Source organism: Python bivittatus, unplaced genomic scaffold, assembly GCF_059951505.1.
Source record: "Python bivittatus isolate LINGU-HERP-01145 unplaced genomic scaffold, Pbiv_v1 ctg000610_np1212, whole genome shotgun sequence".
Classification (NCBI taxonomy): Eukaryota; Metazoa; Chordata; class Lepidosauria; order Squamata; family Pythonidae; genus Python; species Python bivittatus.
The window spans coordinates 28,130,014-28,150,133 of NW_028277088.1; the positions used below are offsets into that span (position 1 = coordinate 28,130,014).

At 37.8% G+C, this 20,120-nt stretch overlaps 1 protein-coding gene across 1 annotated transcript in view; it reads right to left on the bottom strand.

The window, feature by feature from the left end:
* Window positions 1-9,454: 9,454 nt before the first annotated feature.
* MEOX2 (mesenchyme homeobox 2) overlaps window positions 9,455-20,120 on the bottom strand; it is a 69,736-nt gene continuing 59,070 nt past the window's right edge. The window contains exon 3 of the mRNA XM_007427118.3: window positions 9,455-10,885. Within this exon, the coding sequence (XP_007427180.2) occupies window positions 10,661-10,885 (225 nt within the window). The 3' untranslated portion in view covers window positions 9,455-10,660. The remainder of the gene's footprint in view (window positions 10,886-20,120) is intronic.

The following is a 20,120-nucleotide window of genomic DNA, read 5'->3' on the forward strand; positions in this document are numbered from 1 at the left end:
TCATTGTAATAACACCTGCCTAGAGAATAATTAGTCCCCTTTTTTTCCCTCTCCTAATAACAGGAATTCCATACACTACAGATGGCATTTTTCATACCAGACAGCCAATGATGTATGCTGGAAACAGGCCAAAGTGTCTGCAAAAACTGTGAGAAATTCAAGACAGACATCTGAGTGGAAAGAGCTTAACTTCTTTCTTTCCTCCCCCTTAGCCAGCCTTGCGCATCTGTTAAAAGCCATGCTGATACAAACTGAGTTCCTCTTTCTTATCTAATGATGCCATACAGTGAAAGTGAGAGGTTAGCACCATCCTTATTTGGTTTCCAAGAATGATGACACTGACATTGTTTCTGTATGATTTTATGTTGGCTAATTGAGCCATAAATTTATAAAGTTTGCCATAAATCTTAAATCATCACATTACAATTCATTTTTAATACAAGGTTTGACCATTTCAAAATCCACAAAATTGCCACAACTTTTGCCATCCCTAAGAAAACAAGCTACAAAGAATCACATTTTACTAAAAAAAAAAAAAAAAGTCTGTCCAAAGTCAGGTCTCCTCAGTGAGTTAAATTGTTAAAAAGTACCTTATGCAACATGTAGGTGGTATCACTTTTAATTTTCCCCCTTTATTTTTGTTTTATATTTTTACTATATCCCCAGTTAAACTGAATCTTTTTTCCTTTGTCAGTAGAGGACACTATTACTCCTCATCTTGTCTCCTTATCCTTCTTGATTAAAAAAAGCAAAAACATTGCAGGCATCTTCTTCTTCTTCCTAAACACAGAATAGCAAGAGAAAGTCACCAGAGTAAGTAGGGTTGAAGTTTTCCTGTGTTTGGGGGAGCTTTTAGGGAAAGTTATGGGACAAAATGGGTATGTTGAGCCTTACAGAAGTATTGGGCACCTATCTGACCCTTTAAAATTCTCTGAAAAATGGGAAACATTGGCCTGATTGGGGGAGAATCAGGAGTACAAAGGAAATGTCTTAAGCCTTAAAGCATCCATTTTGCCAAATACATATTTGTGGCTTCAGGTCAGCGTTGACTCCTGGCAACTGCCTGGACAAGTTCTTTCAGTTTTCCTGGCATGGTTTTCAGAAGCGGTTTGCCACTGCCTCCTACCTAGGGCTGAGAGAGAGTGATTGGTCCAAGGTCACCCAGCTGGCTTTGTGCCTAAAGCAGGACGAGAACTCCCTGCTTCCTGGTTTCTAGCCTGGTGCCTTAACCACTACACCAGTGTTGTCCACACTTGGCCACTTTAAGATGAGTGGACTTCAACTCCCAGAATTCCCCAGCCAGCATGGCTGGCTGGGGAATTCTGGGAGTTGAAGTCCACTCATCTTAAAGTGGCCAAGTTTGGACAACACTGCACTACACCAAACTGGTTCTCTTGCCACTTGACTCTCCCAAAGCTGCCAGAGCAAAAAGAACAAAGCCTCCAAAATAGAGCCATATGCACTCTTTGGTGATCTGGGGAAGTTCTGAGGTTCTTTAAAAGGGGTGCTGATTAGCTGCATGTAGTCTATTGGCTATACTACTTTGTACCCCTGATAAATGTGTTCCAATGCATACATGAATGCTGTAAGAGCAGGGTTTGCTGCACAGTTGTATGGAGGAAACTCCTGAATTTGACACCTCTATTCCTCCCCCTCTCAGAGAGGGAATGGCAAATTCTGGAATACAGGGAGCTCTAGATGTGTGCAGGTTGGTGCTCCTGCCTGCCAAAGACATTTTCAGACAAGGGGAAATTAGTACGAACTCATGTATCACTGATCTCAAAGTCAGCTGAAGTTAATTTTCTGAAACACAAAGTCTTACAAGAATTACTTTTGGGAGTCTTACATGCATGGTACAATCAAACAGGTTAGGCGATTCTGTTTGTATAAAGTAGTAATATTATTTTGACTTCCAGCTGGAACACTTTATGAATTAAAAGGTCACATAAACATTTCCTCTTTAAGATGCATATGTGTAAGCATTCATAAGAGTTAAAGAAATGTCATGTACTGTTCCTGATGGGTCATATTTATTTCTTTGCTGGAATGACTATACTCCTGTGCAAGTTTCTTATGGAGATTATTTGAAAGATAAAATGTATCTTAGCAACCACATCTTTCAGTGTTTTATCAGCTGGGCATGTGCAGCTGTAGTTACAAATGTTTAGAAATATCTAAAACGGGGGAAAAAGTCCACAGATAAATGCAAATCAGAAATGATGTGCTGTATTGTTCAGCAGGTTTTTTACCATTATATATTGTATTAACGCTATAGTAAAAATGTGAAGTAAAGTTATATATTTACATATACATAATTTTTATATAAAATTGCTTGATTGAGGTGCTTGAGTATAGCACTAACGTAAAATATTGAGAACTGGTCTCCAAAGGGCAGATAAAACTTTCTAGATCATTAAGAATAATACATCTTTTGAATACATTTTATTCAAAATAGGTTTCATATATATTCTTATTACTGCTTTTACAGCCATCCAAACTGGACCATCTGGATGTAGCATTCACATGGAAGCCTTGTTGGCTCTTCCTTCCAATGGATGTGGCTAACAAAGGGACAGCAAAAGCAATTGCATGATTTTAAGCAAATATTTAGAATGTAAATAAAGCCACCAAAGGTTAAATGCAATGCCTAAAAAATGAGAATTACCTTTGGGGTCCCCACCCCATTTACACCAGTAAGCACATTTGGAATTTGGGCACTCTTATATGATGAGCTGTCATGGAATGGGTACCTCTTCACAGACCATCATCCATTTACCAGAGGGCAAACTGGGAAGATTCATTGCTTCCCAACTTCTTCTGTCCCCTTCCCAAACACTCTCTACTGACACAACTTACCTGTCTTTTCTTTTGTCGCTAGGTAGATACACTTCCAAGCAAATCCTTGGGTTGCAACCAACCACTATTTTTATTTCCTAAGGAAACCTATGTGAGATCTGGAAGTGTTCTTGAAATGATGATGATGTTAGAGGCTGGTGGCTTACTTTAATTAATAAAATGAAAAAATAAAATCAGGCAAATTGGTACCTAAGTAGGTATGGCTGAGCTGGGCATATTGGCTCCTCCGAACACCATATTGGGATTCCAGACAGTTTCCATTTACAAGCCACTTCTGCTTCTTCCTCTCTTTCAACCTGACACAGGCAGATACAGTAAATAGTACCTCATCTGCAGACAGAACTGTTGCTACAGAGAGTTTTAAGACACTGGGATATGAGCTGGCTTCACACGTCATCGTGAGCTATAATGTAGTTTGCTTTTCACTAGTTATTATGTATGAACACAACAAATAGGTGTTAAGTAAAACATGACTTAGTATGATGTTGGAACCTTATTATAAAGATGCATAACTCTAGCAGTTTTAAAATGTATGTTAATAAGCTGCTGATGAGTCTACTACTAGTGATGAAAAAACAGTGTGATTGTTATTAACAGTACAGATATAATATTGTATATGCTGTATAAAATATTAATTGCAACATGAATAATAATAGCAATGAGAAATAGTGGGGCTTTTTATCAACCCCATTTTCCACTTTGCCCTCCCCCCCCCAATTTCTAGGACTGTGACCTCTGGCATGATTTTGATACAGTCCCCCAATTTGGAAAAGTTTGCTTACCCTTGCTGTGTCATAACTAAGAACTCTGGTTTGTTCTACTGGGAACATTGCTGCCCAGTCTTCAGACAGATTTTTTGTACAGAAGGTTAGTGCAATGAAAAATCATTGGACATCAGATTTACTGTTTAATTCTAATTCTAGTTATAATTCATCCATATAATTTAAAGAACTGGAGATCTGTTCCTGTGGAAAACGGAAATGTGAACTGCAACCTGTCCAACAGTTCCCAGATATTTGAGGAAAAATGCTACAAGATCAGAGAAACTGATAACAGAGACCTCTGCTTCAGAGGGCCACTTGTGGATCACGTGGGAAAGGGCCTTCTCTTGCATCACTTCTAGGCTCTGTAACTCATTTCTACAGCAGGAAGAGTCAAACAATATTTTTGGAAGACATCAGTAAAATAGTTATGCAAGTAGAAGCCTTGTAATGCAAATGAACATTTACATCCACCCCAAAAGTCACATAGTCAAGAGTTCCTCAGAAAGAATTGGAATACTACTCATACAAGCTGCTGTGCATGATTTTTTTCACTTTCCCACAATAGTTCCCCAGAATATATCCCAGATCTTTCCATAGATTTTCTTGAAATCTCAGAAGAATATTAGGGAACAGGCTCTTGGGAGTCACTCAAAGGGAGAGTGCATTACATCAAATTGCAAATACAAGTATCCATTTAAATGGTTTTGAATATAACCTGCAGTATATTTCTAATATACAATTATTTTAATGTGTATTAAAATGAGAATATTTGTTGCCAATATAAAATATTTCTCTCCCACTTCTATACAGTTTGAACTCCAAAGTGACTCTCAATTTAAACTGAATGAATGAAAATATACATACTAAAGGCAAACACTATTAAATGGCTGTATAATTACATAGTTTAATGTAGCCATACAAGCTAACTAGGTTTTAATAGCTATATTAGAAAGAAACAAGAGAAGACATTTTTGCAGATACTTCTAGGACAGTAATTCTGTCTTCAGATGGAAAACTTCCTGTAAATAAGGAGACTTATCCTTGGGGATGAATTTCTTTTTGTGGTTCTTCCAGAGATTGCTATGGAGCACATGAAGTTTGCCTATAAACTTAGTAGGTCCCCTGAGATGTGCAAGGCAATTGAAGGAACAACAAAGGGGAAAGGTCATCCAGATGGAAGCCTTGAGCCTTTGTACGTTAACTGTGTCTCAAGTCACACCTCCCCATCCCCTCCTTCCCTCTCTTTCTGTTTTAACTCCATTGGAAACATAGCTGCCAGAACTTCTGAAATAGTAACAACTTTAGGGACCTTGTTCTGTGTTTGTCCTCAACAAAGCCTTTTGTTGTTGTTATTTAAGGTCATTACCAATTATGTACAGAAATCTTCTAGAAAAGAAATCCATAAACAGTACACTCAGTTACAGCAGAGAAACTATTAAATGTTGCTCCAGATCTCAAGCTGATCCCACATTGTACGTATGGGTTGTTTGTACAGATCCAAAATATATATTGATCCAAGACTCAACTGGAGAAAATCCAGAAAATTCAGCATGAAGGCTTGGACTAATATTTTGTTCTTAACTGGTTCTGTTTTTCTTTGTCAAGAAAGGAAAAGAAGACCTAGTTCAAGGTCTAACTTTTAAAAAATTGAAGTTTCATCACATAACAGAGCAGAATCTAAAACATACACATTTACCTATCTGGCATAGGTGGTATATTGCCCTTGCCTGCAATGCCCCAGACCTAATTAAGATCAGGAAACAATACCAATGAGGGGGATTTTTTTGCCAGTGCTCGGCCAAAATTTAACTGCACAAAGCTTAGATGGTCCTGATGCTCTGGCTGAAATATGTGCACTGAATTCAAGTGCATAAAATTGCCATCTGATTATGTCAAATAACTGTTATCCTTATACAGCAGTTTAAAAATCTGATCTGCAGAGACAAAATGTCAATTATATCTATTGTTTTCTTCCTTATTTATTTATTTGGTGGAGGAAGCTTTTCCTCCTTCAGAGGAAAAGACATGGGACTGTTGTGAGTTCAGTTGTGCCATAAGAGGCATGACCTTGAAACAACTGAAATGGGGGTAGCAGAGAATTCCCTCTTTACATCCCAGTGAAAGATAAGAAAGAAATCCCTTTAGGACAGCAATGGCAAGGATTACATAAACTTATTTTCCCCTTCTTTATACAGTGGGGCAAAAAAGTATTTAGTCAGCCACCAATTGTGCAAGTTCTCCCACTTAAAAAGATGAGAGAGGCCTGTAATTTTCATCATAGTTCATAGTCCCTCAACTATGAGAGACAAAATAGGGGGGGAAATCCAGAAAATCACATTGTCTGATTTTTAAAGAATTTATTTGCAAACCATGGTGGAAAATAAGTATTAGGTCACCTACAAACAAGCAAGATGTCTGGCTCTCACAGACCTGTAACTACTTCTTTAAGAGGCTCCTCTGTCCTCCACTCGTTACCTGTAGTAATGGCACCTGTTTGACCTTGTTATCAGTATAAAAGACACCTGTCCACAACCTCAAAGAATCACATCTAAACTCCACTATGGCCAAGACCAAAGAGCTGTTGAAGGACACCAGAAACAAAATTGTAGACCTGCACCAGGCTGGGAAGACTGAATCTGCAATAGGCAAGCAGCTTGGTGTGAAGAAATCAACTGTGGGAGCAATAATTAGAAAATGGAAGACATACAAGACCACTGATAATCTCCCTTGATCTGGGGCTCCATGTAAGATCTCACCCTGTGGGGTCAAAATGATCACAAGAACGGTGAGCAAAAATCCCAGAACCACACAGGGGGACTTAGTGAATGACCTGCAGAGAGCTGGGACCAAAGTAACAAAGGCTACCATCAGTAACACACTACGCCGCCAGGGACTCAAATCCTGCAGTGCCAGATGTGTCCCCCTGCTTAAGCCAGTACATGTCCAGGCCTGTCTGAAGTTTGCTAGAGAGCATTTGGATGATCCAGAAGAGGATTGGGAGAATGTCATATGGTCAGATGAAACCAAAGTAGAATGTTTTGGTCTAAACTCAACTTGTCGTGTTTGGAGGAGAGAGAATGCTGAGTTGCATCCAAAGAACACCATACCTACTGTGAAGCATGGGGGTGGAAACATCATGCTTTGGGGCTGTTTTTCTGCAAAGGGACCAGGATGACTGATCCGTGTAAAGGAAAGAATGAATGGGGCCATGCATCGTGAGATTTTGAGTGAACACCTCCTTCCATCAGCAAGGGCATTGAAGATGAAACGTGGCTGGGTCTTTCAGCATGACAATGATCCCAAACACACCGCCCGGGCAACGAAGGAGTGGCTTCGTAAGAAGCATTTCAAGGTCCTGGAGTGGCCAAGCCAGTCTCCAGATCTCAACCCCATGGAAAACCTTTGGAGGGAGTTGAAAGTCCGTGTTGCCCAGCGACAGCCCCAAAACATCACTGCTCTAGAGGAGATCTGCATGGAGGAATGGGCCAAAATACCAGCAACAGTGTGTGAAAACCTTGTGAAGACTTACAGAAAACATTTGACCTCTGTCATTGCCAACAAAGGATATATAACAAAGTATTGAGATGAACTTTTGATATTGACCAAATACTTATTTTCCACCATGATTTGCAAATAAATTCTTTAAAAATCAGACAATGTGATTTTCTGGATTTTTTCCCCCCATTTTGTCTCTCATAGTTGAGGTATACCTATGATGAAAATTACAGGCCTCTCTCATCTTTCTAAGTGGGAGAACTTGCACAATTGGTGGTTGACTAAATACTTTTTTGCCCCACTGTATATTGCATTTATATTCCATTCTTCCTCCAGGAACTCAGTCTTTTTTTTCCAATGTTATCCCTCCTTCAACACTTCTGGGAGCTAAGTTAGAATGAGAGTGACAATGAGCTTCCATGGCTAAAGGTCGACTTGAACCTGTCTCTTCCTTATCTTAGTCCATGTCCCAAACCCTAAATATATACCTTTCTGGCTCTCTTAAAGTGGAATAACAACACAGGGACACCCAGAGTGGAGATTTAATTAGCAGTTCTACATGTTGTCCTTCAAAATAAACTGGGTCATTACTAGATCCAATGCACTGCATAAGCCCAGAAACCTACTCACTTCAGAGCCACCCAAAGTACACCAAACCAGCTTTTAAGCCAAGCACTTCCCCCTCCCAGGCCATGTTATGTAAATCCAGAAACCTCGTTACTTGTGGCACAGTGGCCCTGCACCGCCTAGTAAGTCCTAGGCAGTGTAAGATAGAAGAGTAAAGCAACTGAAAATGCAGAACACTTCACTACAAAACTGTTATGACCTGGCAGCTCCCACGCACACTATTTGCCTAATGAAAGGGCATTAACATGATACAGTCTGTATTTTCAAAATGGCAGCCCATGAGCCAGATAGTGTGATTCATTGTTCTCTAAGTAAACTTGTACAAATGTTGTCTAAGTACTAAGTAGAGTTAGAGATGGCTACCAGATCTGGGCTGCTAAAATCTGCACAATTAGATGGCAGCAAACAGAGTTTAATATATCTCTTTACTGCCACTTAGTGGTTCAGATTTTTGGAGCCCAGATCTGATGGCTGTACATTAGGGAGTCCTGCTTTTGTCATACAACAAGCCTACCCTGATCTATTTTGTTATATTTGGGGAATACTCTTCTTAAAAAGAAGTAATTATTTTGTTTTGGACCTGTTGCTTTACTTCTGAACCAAATAATATTTGCCAGGTTCTAAACTCACCAGATTCTGTATGTTTTCCTTGGAAGTCCAAACAATGCTTTGCTTGGAAGTCCAATCACTACATGTCATGATGGGGAATTAACTAGCCTGGCCATATTTTATGAGGGCTAAATAAGCTTACTTTACTGTAGCTAAGGTTTGTGATTACATTCTTGGTCATGGAATGAATCAGAACTAAGTAAGTTCCAAATAGGTTCTTGATCATTGCTCCAGCTGGGAGATAAGGAAAATAATAACAGGAACTCCCTGTGACCACCAAGAGACAACACTCATGGGCGGAGTATATCAACATTCAAGACTGATTACAGCGTGGCAGAACAGAGATTTAGAGGGTATCCTCTGTCACCTTTGCTGACCTCAAAAGATGGATAGCTTACGGCTGGTAATTATGTAACCTGACTCAAGTCCTTGAAAGGATGGCTTCAGATTTGAAAGTGGTCCAGCTAATATAATAGGAAGAACCTGGAAGGATATCCAGATTGTAAGAAGTTTATTCTCATATAGCAATATAGCAAAAGAGTAGAACACTGAGACAAATAGGTCACCCTGGAAAACAATACTTTTTTCTTTTACTGCACTTTTAGTGTTTAGGTAATTGCTGAATTGCAATAAAACTGACTGCTTTGAGTTCTCTGAAGAGATGGGATATTACATTTATATTAGTGTTAAATTTACATTTAATATTTGTTTATTGAAATATGTTTCTTTAAAAAAAAGTTGGGTGACTTACATCTTTTCAAATATTTGTGACCATAATATATGATTGTTTAATTTACACCACATTTTAAAGTTGCCATTTCCCTCCTCCCATTTCCAGAAAGTAGGTGCAAGAAAAATATCCATTTCAGAGTTCTCTGAGATCTGGGGAAATGGTTTAGCATAGTCCTTGTTGTTCTTGGCGAAAGGCTTCCTAAGGGTTGCTTTTTCCTGCTAGAAGAAAGAATTTCCCCACTGTATCAAGGTAAAAGCTTTATCCAACATGAAATGCCCTATTTGTACAATTTAAACACAGGTACCCTTTTAGAGAACATTATAATTCTGATGTTTTTAGTTGCCTATGAAAACTCTAAAGAAGAACAAGTCTTATTTCAAAAGGATCATTTATTAAACATTTCCTTTACAAAGTACAATCAATGTTTTGTGAAAATTTTTGGGTTGTTCTTATTTCATTGTATGTACACAAAAGCTTAAAAGAGGGGAGAAAATATCCTTATTTTTGTGTTCTGTATGCAAACATGTTTAATAAAACTTGACCATTAGACAGAGAACTTTGTCTTATTAATTTGAATACTTACTCATATTGTAATATTAATACCTGAATATTAATACAAAATAATGAAAGATAAAACACTTTCCCATTTGTAAGAAAATACTGTTCACAATTTGTTTCGAAGCAGCTTTACTGAATGTATTGGGGATCTTCTGGATTATATCCAGCTACAAGAATCATATGCCTATTATATTATTGTAGTAATAAATTCTAATAATGAATCAAGATTCAGTTTTCTTTTCATAATAAGCATGATTCTTTTTTTAAAAAAAAAAATCTTTGCTGTTATAAAGTAAGACGTTTTGAGGAACAAGGTTTAATAATTTCCTATTAGCAGCAGTTGATAGTAAATGCAACATAAGGTTTGTTTTGTCTGTGGTATAAGGACTTCAGCTAGCAGACTCATTTACGTCACTTGTTTTGTGAACCCAAATGTCTGCATGTATTCTATAACTCTGGCACACAAAACAAAAATTAGACAAAAAAAAAAGCCATTTATTCTCATGAGTGACTATTGCGGTCAGCTAATATGAATGCACTGCTAAAAACGAGTGAAAAGTAAAAATGCTGCAAAGTAAATATATACAGAGTTAAAATACAATTCTTATCCTCGGGAGACAGTGTTTCTGTTGACACTGTGGGGGTGTATTTTTTCAAAATACTAAATCTCTGGAAAGCAACAGTATTGTTTGGCGCAAGCTAAAGAAAGACAAAATACCTGCTCCGTTGTCACTGAAAGGGCAGACGAACCTGGAATGTTCAAAAGCAAATGTGTCTTCTGCTTCTGCTCACAAGGCACACTGGAGGCATGGCACTTACTGAATCCGAACACAAATAATAATATTAATAATAAAAATAATAAAAATAATAGTTCAAGAGTAGTGGAAATAGTAAGTCCTATGTTTAGTTTTGTTTTGATTGTCAGAGAGTCAGCCACTTGCATCCGTTAACGTCCGTGTAAGGCCGCTGGGTTAGCGTGGTTTTCCTGAGAACAGAGCTAGGGTTCCTTCGTGTCTTATCATAAGTGTGCATGCTCAGAGCTGTGATCACTGTCGTGGCTGTCGTCGTTTGCCAGGGAGTCCCCCGTATGTTGGAGGCTGGTCGCACCAATGCCAGAAAGCTCTGATGGGAGCAGGGTGCCTTTTTTCACGTTCACCAGTTCTTTCTCTCGGGCTGCAGCTCCCTGTTGCCCTCCTTTTACCCGTTTCCATTTCATCCGTCTGTTCTGGAACCAAACTTTTACCTTCAATCAGAATATGCAAACAGACAAGAACACCGTCAGTAAATGGCCACACATCTGATACTCATCTCTCACCAAGGGAAAAGGCAATGGCAGGCGCTCACTCCTTATGTTTTAAATTATTTAAAACAGGCATGAAGCAACCTATGGCCCTAGCACTTGATGGGCCCTATGACTAATTTCAGTGGATATATTCAGAAGATCCATTCAGATCTCTGGTAAGAGTTATCAGTTGGTCCCTGGGTCCTGCTGAAAAGAGAAAAGAAAACATCAGAACGTGGTGCCAAAGAGATAACGGGCACCTTTGCTTCAGCCAGGCTCAGCATACGGTGCCCTGTGAAAATGCCCTGGAAGATACTCTTTAGGATAAACCAATCTTAATAAATGTTTATTGTTTAAAGATTTTTGTACTTATGTGTTTATAGTTTTCAAGTGGTTTTCCGGTATTGCAACTATTGTATCTATTAGCAAATATTTATAAAATTGCATGCCTGTTTCATGCTGTTTAAAATCTAAGAGCTGGCAGCAGAAAACTGAATTTAGAATAAGCCAATCCGAATACACTTTTATATAACTATTTTTTGTGGGCTTCCACTTGTATATTTATAGTTTCCAAGTAGTCTGGTGTTGCAAGCATTGTATTTATTAGCAAGAATTTATAAAATACATTTGAGTCATCTGAGGATTGAAAAGTGTTCCAAGAACCTATTGGGTTTTCTGCCAATGTTAACCAATATGCCATTATTAATATTAGTTTCACCACCATTCAGTAAGTGACAGATTAGCTCACCACTGTTATAAAGTGTTGGAGCACAGACATTCATTTGCACCACTGAAGGCAGACAGTCTTATTATTCTTAAATATATATTATTTATACTGTGGTCCTGGGATATCCAAAATATGTCATTCTTAAGGGAGAAAGGGCTGGATAGAAAGTTCTGCACAGTGGAAAGTTGTGGAAAGGGAATAGTTGCCATATCCTTGACTATGGTTAATGATACTTGTTTCAGAGCTTTAAAAAAGCAACCTCAGGGACTTTTTGCAGCATGACACATTATATATTAGTGAAAGAGCCACAATATTTCTGTATTCCAAAATTCATGTTTTATGTTCATGGAATTTATAGATCAAGACTCAATTTTGGAAATTAATTTAAATTCTACTAAAGATGGTTTTGTTTTTAACTTTAATTTCAAAAGTTGAGGCTCATTATACAAGACTGTATAATTTATTTATTTATGTTCATGTTGCTGTTGTAACTAGACTAAGCTGAAGTATCTAGAAATAGGGCATGGTGATTCCAGATGAGTTAAAAGCTTCTCCACTATGCTGAGCACATTATTTCTTCTACACAACTTGCCAGAGCCAAAAAGGCAGGCTAGTAAAACAAATCTACTCTAAGGAGGAAAGTATTTATTGCTCGCTGTTCTGATGTTAGGAAATATTCTTACGCCATCTGTCAAAAGCTTTCACAGAAACAGTGTCAAAGGACTCATAATGTTTGTACTCTTCATGTACTTCTTTTGGTAAATTATATATGTCACTTTTCACAATGAATTTCCCCTAGTAAAATGTTGATGCGTCGTCTAATGTCAGCTCTGCTTTAATTATAATGCTTTGGATGATTATTTTGATGCAAACCCAGTGAATTTAGTGAATTATGGATTAATCCATATCTTGGTAATTTATCAAAACTTTTTTTGATAAAGAGATTTGTCAAAATCTCTTAATTTAATTTATGCATACATCCACAAATGAAGAAGATATTTTTGGAGGAGTGGGGGAGACATTCAGTTGTCATTGTCTATCTCTACATACCGTATTTACCTGATACGAAGTCACAGTTTTCTCCCCCCCTGCCCCCACAGTTAACCTGTGAATTAGGGGGAGGGGGATAGGATGGGACAGGACAGGACAGGATAAGTTGTGGAAAACAAATACATGGGTGGAAGTGCAAATGACTGCAGTTACTATTACTAATAAGCAAGAAGTTACTAATTCAATTATTTTCTTTTCCTGGTCTGTCCTTTTTTGAAGTGTGGCATCTGACAGGCATGCACAGCCACATAGACTGTGCACATGCACACAGTTGTATGCATATACATATACAAATCTTTCACATGCAAATATTTATTGAGCAAAGGATGGATTTCAGTTGGAGTTTCAGCTCTAAATTGACAGGATGGAAAAAGAAGACTTTGTGCACCATTTTTTACTGTATTTATTTAATGATTTATATCTACTATTCTTTTGGAGTGATGATCAAGTTATACTCAAGGTTGTCTTCCTTTTGGATAAATATAGTAATTGGAAATCAAAGGTGCCCTGGTGCATACATTTTTGTCCAAAATGACACCGTACATGTTTTATTCAAATGTCTCAGTATACAATTAATGTTCTATAAAATGTACAATGTTACAAAAATTTACCATATTTAGCATAAGAGAAATGAGCAAATCAAGAATTAAAAATTTAACCATCCTACTATCATTATGATAAATGGCCTTTACTCAATAGTGGAAACAAAGACTGGAAGATATGAAAACAACAATCTTCCACTATGTCAGAACTTAGCTATAAAATACCTAAACTGGGGACCCTAAAATCTTAGTGAAGCTTGACAGAAAAAAATCTAAGGCTGACACAGCCCTTCAAAATTTGAATTACACCACAAAGGAATAGAAATACAAGATCAACCCGTATTTTGGAACAGTGAAGCTATAAAGAGTACAAAAGGACAGATGCCTGTTCAAACAAAATAGTTTTCAGATTAATCAGTTGGTAAACATCAGCCTTAATTAAGTTCAGAAGTAGTTGATCACAGCCTGTTAGGAACATAGATGAAAGATAAGATGTGTTCAGTTTTGTAAATTTTAAAAAAGTGATTGGTGACGGGGAAGGAAAAATAATATTCTGTATACCTGAGAAATGCATTCATATGATGAAGAAAGAAAAAGAATATGGAGTAGAATGTGAACATGAGGAAACTGAGAATAACATAAAATATAATTATACATATAACATAGCAAATGCAGTTTACTTTTAATTGCACTATGGGGTGTTGTATAGTGTCCAAGCTGATTTGTAACATCGGGCAAACACAGGGCAGCTAAAGATAGTATAGCTGAATTTGCTTTAGCAAAGCACATACACAAAAAGGATCAAGGCAAGGAACCTCTAAGGACACAAGGAAATGAAATGAGAGAGCAGGTCTAGACAAATTTTTAGTAATATTCCTTTATGGCAATATTCTATAGAGGAAGAAAAATGGGGCTGGTCAGTTCTAATTAGACTCTGATTTTCTTCCTGCTCATAACAGTACATATCTCAATGATTGTCTTTTGCAGAAGAATGGCAAGGAGAATGGAAAAATAGATAAAACTACTTGAAACATAATAGGCCCAAACTGCAAAGGTCATATGTAAAAAGAGGTGTAAATTGGCAAGTGCCGGTTAGTCTAAGGAAGTGAGTAAGCCTAAGGGAGTCTAAGTCAATCTAAGGGAATCTAGGCTGGCTAGCACATACAAGCAACGCCTGGAAGAAAGCATAAGTTAAACCATCTGAGCTCCCTCTAAATTTAGATGCCTTCTGGCAAAACTAAGAAGTGGTCTGTGTAAAACGAGACAACCCCTTTCTCCGTAACTCCTTTTCTTCACTTTTACTTCCATTAGACGAGGCTGTGAATAGTGTCAATCTATTACTGTCTTGGCATGACTCTCAGTACTTTCAATTTAATGAAGGCAATTTAAGGGTAAGAGCTCTAATTTAGAGACTGAATTGGCTGACCTGTGCATTAGATTTCAAGGCTGACACAGAGGCTGGATTCCCACATGACACAAAGCCATAGTATGATTTATTTGGGACTTACCATGACATGGGTGTTGAACCACTGGCTTATTCAGCAAGCCTGGTTTAACAAAGCCTGCTTTACTATGAAGTATGAACTGAGACACAGGGAGGGAAGTAGAAAGGCCGTAGCTCAGTGGCTGAACATAAGCTTTGCATGCCTAAGGTTGCAGGGTTAAACTCCAAGAGCTCAAGGGCCCATGCTGAGAAAGACCTTGAGGCCCTGCAAGAACTGGGTCAGAGAGGACAATGGTATAGAAATCAGTTTGACGGCTGAACCACAGCATAGGGCCTCATTATCTGAGGGACTGCCTATCTCCAATCATTTCTGCCTACCTGAAGTCCTCTCAGTTGAACGCTGCCATCTTGTTGGACCGAGAACATATGCCTTCTCTGTAGCTGCCCCTGCCCTCTGGAATATCATCACCCCAGAGATACATATGGCACCCATCTCCTGGGGTTCTGGAAGGCCCATAAGACCCGGCTCTGTTCCCAGACCTGGAGTAGTATGCCTGTGGAGCCTCTGTCATGTTTTTATTGATATAGTTATTTTTAGTATGAGCTGCCATGTCTTGCTTCATGTTTTTTATGTGTTTTTAATTCTATGTTTGGATACTGTAAGCTGCCAGAGACTTCTGGAGTGGGCAGCCATAATAAATTTAATAAATAAATAAATCCCAAGATAAAGGGGGCTAGAAATGAATACTTATTTCATACAGATCAGTAAAGCCTTTCTACATTCTAATAAAAACCTCAAAAAGCCACTTCCAGCATAGTATTAAGTATTAGAACATTTTTGTGCGTGTGTGCGTTCAAGTCAGTGTTGACTCCTGGCAACTACCTGGTCAAATCCCTGTGGTTTTCTTTGCCAGATTTTTTAGAAGTCGTTTGCCACTGCCTCCTTCCTAGGGCTGAACGAGACTGACTGGCCCAAGGTCACCCACCTGGCTTCCTGCCTAAGGTGGGACTAGAACTCATGATCTCCTGGTTTCTAGCCTGGTGCCTTGACCACTACACCAAACTGGCTCATTAGAACAATTACTAAATTCATATCTATCAGTGAGACTATGCAACATCCAGACATTAAGAACTCCAGAACTCTCTTAAAGATGGCTTTGCTTTCAGAAACTAATTCATCCAGCATGCTGAAGATAGCTCCCGCACTATGGAAGAATCTTCTCAGGAATTTTATTTGTCTCTTCTTCATTGTTAGAAAATGAATTCAGGCTCACCACTTCAACTGGGTCTTTTGAACTGTTTTCATATTAAGTTTGTATTTATGTTTTAATAATTTGATTTTTAACATTTCTGTTAAGCTGTTAGATGGAACAGCAGAGAATAAATTAAATAGTGAATTATTGAGCTTCACATTCTGTAAATACGTGCTAACTCCAGCTGGTAAGCAATAATGAGGTAAAATAATGGCATTTTTTACAATAATAAATTCTTCCCCATCTGGAGTTCAGTCAAAACAGAATCTGAAGTTGATATTTAAGTCAAATTAGATAGCTGAAAGAGCACCTAGGAGGCTGTCCAGCATTCAGTTAGTAGAAATATTTTCATACGTTTCAACTCATTCTGCTCCATTACTGCTACCTTTCCATAGGTTACTTCTTAAAACTTCAAACGAATATTTTTAAATTATATTGACATAGCAAAGCAGCTAGACCCCTGTAAAATTGAGATAGTTCTTAAAATATCCCATAGCTGAGTATAAAAGCAAATATCCCTTTGCTTTTATTCTCCAGGGCAGCTTGTACATGTAATGCATATTGTAAAAGAATGAAAAGAAAAGGGGAGACAAATGGCGAAAAGTCCATCTTTACCCTTGGGTTTTACAGATGCAATTATTACATGCGTGTGTGTGTGTGTCTGTGTGCCAGTGAGTCATTGTTGACTCCTGGCAACTGCAGTTTTCTTAGCAAGATTTTGGAAGTGGTTTATCATTTCCTAGGACTGAGAGAGAACGACTGGCCCAAGCTGGCTTCGTGCTTAAGGCAGGACTAGAACTCACAGTCTCCCAGTTTTTAGCCTGGTGCCTTAACCACTATACCAAACTGGCTCTCACGTGCTAATTAGTGGGTTTTAAACTGAATTTATGATGGGTAGTTTGAGCTATTCGGCTCAAATATGGCTCCCAAGTATTTCATGCAATCCCATAAGGCTGCAATTCTGCAAATAATTTTTTAGCGCTATTAAGTCCTATAATGTCAGTAGGATTTACTTCCAAGTAGACATGTACAGGATTATAAAGTTAGACTGCCAAATTCTTACCTCTTACTTAATAGAGAACAAATTACATAAATCTGCTTTGGAAAAAGAAATAGGTCTGAGCTCAATTTATCACTTGTACTAAATATAACATCCTGGAAGTTTCATATACTATTTCGTCCAGAGATCAAATTCAGAGAGATGAAATCTGAACTTCCTCTGGATTTCGTGATGAGTCAATAATGGAACTGATACATGATCCTGTAACATTTCAGAAATAAGAAGGATGTATTAATTCTGAGTATGAATTATCTTAAATTCCCGTTAAGTCCCCACTTTATAAAGGTCCTGTACATTTGTAATTATTAAAAGGCTTCCTTGAAAGTCAGGATCTATATAGACAAGAATTGTCAGAATCTGAACAAGAAAACAGATTCTTTTTATTTATTTCTGGAAAAATAAATAAGTTGTTGATTTTTAAGGGTTTTCTTTTGTTAAGTGTTTTGATCCCTTTAATTAGTCAAACTTTATTCCACACAAATCAATGTCAATTACTATATATTCCATATCTTACAGTGGAACTAAAACATGAATCATGTAGACCTATCCAACTCATATAGTTGGGGGCAATAAGAAGTTTATCAGCTTAAAATTCTGGCCTCCACATTAAATACAATTTTGCCAGGTTATATATTATTTAAGTACAATTTATAAACTTGTATTTCTAAAATCATGATTACTCAAAGCAGTTCACAAGATAATTAAAACCATGTTTAAAATATGCTTAAGAATTTTTAGGTTACACCTTTACCACTAACAAAGGTGTTTCCCTAAAAATTCCATCTTAAACTAACTTTGCAGTACAGAACATATGGTTTAGGTTTGGGGATTTCATCCTAGGCTTTTTTTATCTGTGCACCTGATGAAAAGTTCTGGAGAACCCACATTTTTCTACCATTTTTTTATTGGTTCTTGTAATGACCAATGGATTTTACATGGTTTTATGATCAAGACAGCTATGTAGCCATGCATTTTTAGTTGCAACATGGAAAATGTTTTAGGTTATAGCCAACTTTTTGAGGATGGACTTTTGTTTATGTAAAAAAAAATGTACTTTTTTTCATTTCTCTCTCTTTTCTATTTCATGTGTCCCAAATCTGGTCCAAAAGATTTCTCAGTTTTCCAGAGCCAATTTGGTTATGTGTAGCATGTGGAAGGAAAAGGAAGAATCTGTTCTAGATGCTGTTTTGCTGCAGTGAGTATAAGCTTTAGTTTGTATTGTTCACCAACATTTCCAGACAAAAGTACTTTTGGAAGAATGTGCACGGAATCAGCAAACCTGCAAGTTGCACACTGGCTATACTAACATCAGTGAGTTCAAATCAGTCTGAAAGGTTAAGACCAGGGATCCTCAAACTTTTTAAACAGGGAGCCAGTTCATGGTCCCTCAGAATGTTGGGGGGGCAGACTATAGTTTGAAAAAAACATGAGGAGAGGAGGAGAGCCGCCAGACCCGGCATAGCTGTCATGTAGAATAGTCCGGCTCTGCGATCTCCCTCCTCGTGCATCGCCTGCAGCTCCTAACACAGCCCTGACACTTCCGCTTCTGACAGACAGCAGTGGCAGCCAATCAGGCGGGTGGGCTAGATAAATGACCCCGGAGGGCCGTATCCGGCCCGCGGGCCGTACTTTGAGAACCCCTGGTTAAGATAAACAGCCTAACAGTGATTGTGCCAAAGCAAATATGTAATAAATTTAGTTTTTGCTAGAAGATACCACTGTGGAGGTACTTTATTTATTAAGGTGTTTTACTTCCTATGCTACTGATATGACCTAAGAAAGTGTGGTCTAATTTGCAACACATTTTTCTGGGAAGCTATCCCATATCTTCAATAATTGTGTGAGGTAGATTAGCATGGGAGAAAATCATTGCCTCAAACTCACTCTAGACCAGTTGGAAGTTAAACTTGGCTCTCCCAAATTCCAGTTAAACACTTTATCCACTACAACATACCGAATCTTATGATTACATAGATGGCTACTTGCACACATACTGTACATAAACAAGCTCAGGCATTATTCAGCACATGAGCAACATATAGTGATGGTGTTATAGATCACAATTGATTAAGCATGATTATTAGCAGTAAAGTGGTTAAGTATGACTGTACTAAACAGGAATTACTGTGGGACAAATGACTCAAAGTACCATTTTTATCAGTACAGCCCCAATTCAGAAAGTAAAATAGGCATGATGAAAGCATGAGAACTAGCCTTTATTTTAAAATGAGACCCTAAATTTTTCATTGAAAAGCACTGACATTTGATCTAATACTGGTTTGGATTCTGCCAGTGTAATTTAGAACTGTAAATAAAATTATACATTCATGCACTATTATTTGGGAATAACCACAACTGCCAATGGCAGGAACTACTTCTGAATAAACCAGCCTAGAATGGTACCATAAGTCACTTTAAATGCAACTGTTTTTATACAAATAGCTTGTGAATTTGACAAAGAAGCAAAGCCTGATAGCATAATCCTATGTAAATCTATTTGTTTAATGGAACTTTATTCCCAGAGTAAGAGTGAAATCAGCCTGAAATTAATTTTTCACAGTTCTTTACTTGAGTATATTTTTTAATATCCTGAATACACAATCCATCCAGAATGTGGAAAAGGCTGTTTGATGAACTACAACGTCACTAGTAGTTGTTTCTAATCAGCAATTACGGAATGATCTGTTAGGCACATCTCCTACCTGTCGTGAAAACACCACTTCCTTTCCTTTACTCAACTTGTTTAGTATTCAAGTATCCAGATTGATGATTATGCTCTTGTTCAAATAGACTGAAGGAAGTTGAACATCTCCTTGGAAGAGGGCACCAAGAAAAGGTCTTTATCTTGTCTATTTAATCCTGAGGAAGAGTGCTACAATGGAGGGACAAAAATATGAGATCTGTGCTAGAGAACTGAGGAATTTTGGTGGGTAAAGGGCAACAGTAGAATAGTAATGCATCGTTAAAAGATTTTTCTTCTCAGGATCAAACTCTGGGCTCACAGATGGCTCCCTAAAAATCAGTAAAGTTCCACTAGTTGTCAGTAAGTGGAGAATTCAGTGCAGTGATTTAAAAACAAGACTGACCAACTTTGAAATATGGTAGTTTTCTTTTCTTGGG